This window comes from Echinops telfairi, unplaced genomic scaffold (genome assembly GCF_000313985.2).
Source record: "Echinops telfairi isolate 266 unplaced genomic scaffold, ASM31398v2 ScPeMD7_7458;HRSCAF=8496, whole genome shotgun sequence".
NCBI lineage: Eukaryota > Metazoa > Chordata > Mammalia > Afrosoricida > Tenrecidae > Echinops > Echinops telfairi.
In genome coordinates, this window is record NW_022111358.1 from 30,830,240 (window position 1) to 30,832,069 (window position 1,830).

General features: G+C 56.8%; 1 protein-coding gene across 1 annotated transcript in view; it reads right to left on the reverse strand.

Annotated features, from left to right (window-relative positions):
* Positions 1 to 979: 979 nt before the first annotated feature.
* MEOX1 (mesenchyme homeobox 1) overlaps positions 980 to 1,830 on the reverse strand; it is a 15,091-nt gene continuing 14,240 nt past the window's right edge. Inside the window, exon 2 of the mRNA XM_004707202.1 lies at positions 980 to 1,065. Within this exon, the coding sequence (XP_004707259.1) occupies positions 980 to 1,065 (86 nt within the window). The remainder of the gene's footprint in view (positions 1,066 to 1,830) is intronic.

Here is a 1,830-nt window from a genome sequence, read left to right on the forward strand (position 1 = left end):
AAAATGCACCCTGTGGAGGAAGAGGGACTTCTTCCCACTGCAGTCAGAGTCCTTGGAAAACCGGGGTACCAGAGCCCGAGAACCTTCCCGGCGAGGGTTCCCATTTCTAAGTCCTCACCCAGCCCCAGGATGCGGCTGGCATCCTCAGAACGCCCTCCGGAAGTTGAGGGCCACTTACCAAGCTCAAGAGGGTTGGCATCGGGTAGGTTTTCAATCTAGAAACTGGAGTTAGACAGGATCACGACTCCAGTGCTCCGGGCCGGCTCGAGTGCTGAATTGATGCTGAGGGACCCGGTGCTGTCCTCAGATGCCATCCCACCCACTCAGTCAAGCTACGGTCAGCAGGTCTGTTTGGGGGCCAGGGAGCTCTACACCACGCGATTTTTCTGTCTTCTCTCAATCAACCTCGTAAGGCCGCCCACTTCACAGCCAATAAACTTGGGACAGGGATGGGTTTCCTGGGCGCTGCAGCTGGGTTTCTGTCCTCCACCCTCCTCCCCCGGAGAACCTAAACTGAAAACCTTCACTCCAAAGAGGAGAGGCAGCCCTGCAGATGGAGGGTCTCGGTCATTTCTTTCCTTCTGGAAGGTTCTCTGTCATAAGGCATTAGCTGGCCAGACTGCATAGGAAAAAGATGGCAGGAGAGGGTACAGGTGGCACCCCCAGAGGCTGCGTCCCCCAGAGCTGGTCCCTGGATTCACATGAGTAGGAACTGGGAGATAGCTCAGAATTGTGGGAATCAGAAGGCCCTCCCCCGGGGCTCCTAAAGCCAGAACCCTGCTGAACAGTTTCTTGGGAAACTTCAGGGTCTTTAGGAATGCTGGGCACTAGGAAATGTGGGGAGGCCACCCTGGGGTGGGTGCGGGCAATAGGGGCGTGGGATTGGGGGTGCGCAGGGGGCGGGAGGCTCAGTCCTCAGTTTTTCGGTCTCCACAGAGCATCTCACTCCGAGCTTGGAGAAGCTGCAGAATCCCCGTCCTCAGGGTCCTGCCCCGTTGGGGAGGTGGGCTGGCCCCCCTTCACACGCTTCCACTTCATCCTCCGGTTCTGGAACCACACTTTGACCTGAAGGGCCAGCACAGGGAGTCCAGTCAGTCCAGGGCCAGTGGCTGCCCCCCACCCCCCATGCCTGTCAGGCTTCAAACCCTCCCTTGTCCCCAAAGGGCCAGGAACAGACATCAAAGGGAGATAAGCAAATCCACCCAGAGGCTTTGTTTACTGTCCCGGGATAAAGGGGATTCCCGGTGCATCAGAGATACAGGGTCTAAGAGTCACTGCATGGCTGGCACCCCTTTCACATGCTCCGCCCCTTCCGTGTCCACACCCCCTTCCTTCCTAACTCTGGTCTGAACTTCAGTATGGTCTGCAGGCTGAGATTTTGACCCCGCGGTACAGGTGGAGGAGAAAGTTGAGGCTTTCCACTCCCATGAGCAGTTAGTCTCGAAACCCACAGGGGCAGTTCTAATCTGTCCTATAGGGTCACCGAGTCGGCATCGATTTGATGGCCATGTGTGTGCAGGAGGAGACCTAGAGACTGGTCCCAGAGGTCCCAGAGCTAAGACACAGCAGAGGCAGGATTTGAATCGAAGTCTTCGGATGCTAAACCCAGTCACGTGCCTTGTAGACTGAAAGTCGCTGTCATGTCCGAGCCTGAAGGAAAGGTCCAACGAGGTTTCAGCACCTCAGAACCTCTGCACCTCTGGCTACCCCCCAAGAAAGGCATGGAACATGCAGATTCCCAGCCCCACGCCATTGCCCTCAGAATGGGGCCGCCAACATTTGCATTGGAAACAAGCATTCCAGATGATTCCCATGCCCACCGGAGTTAGG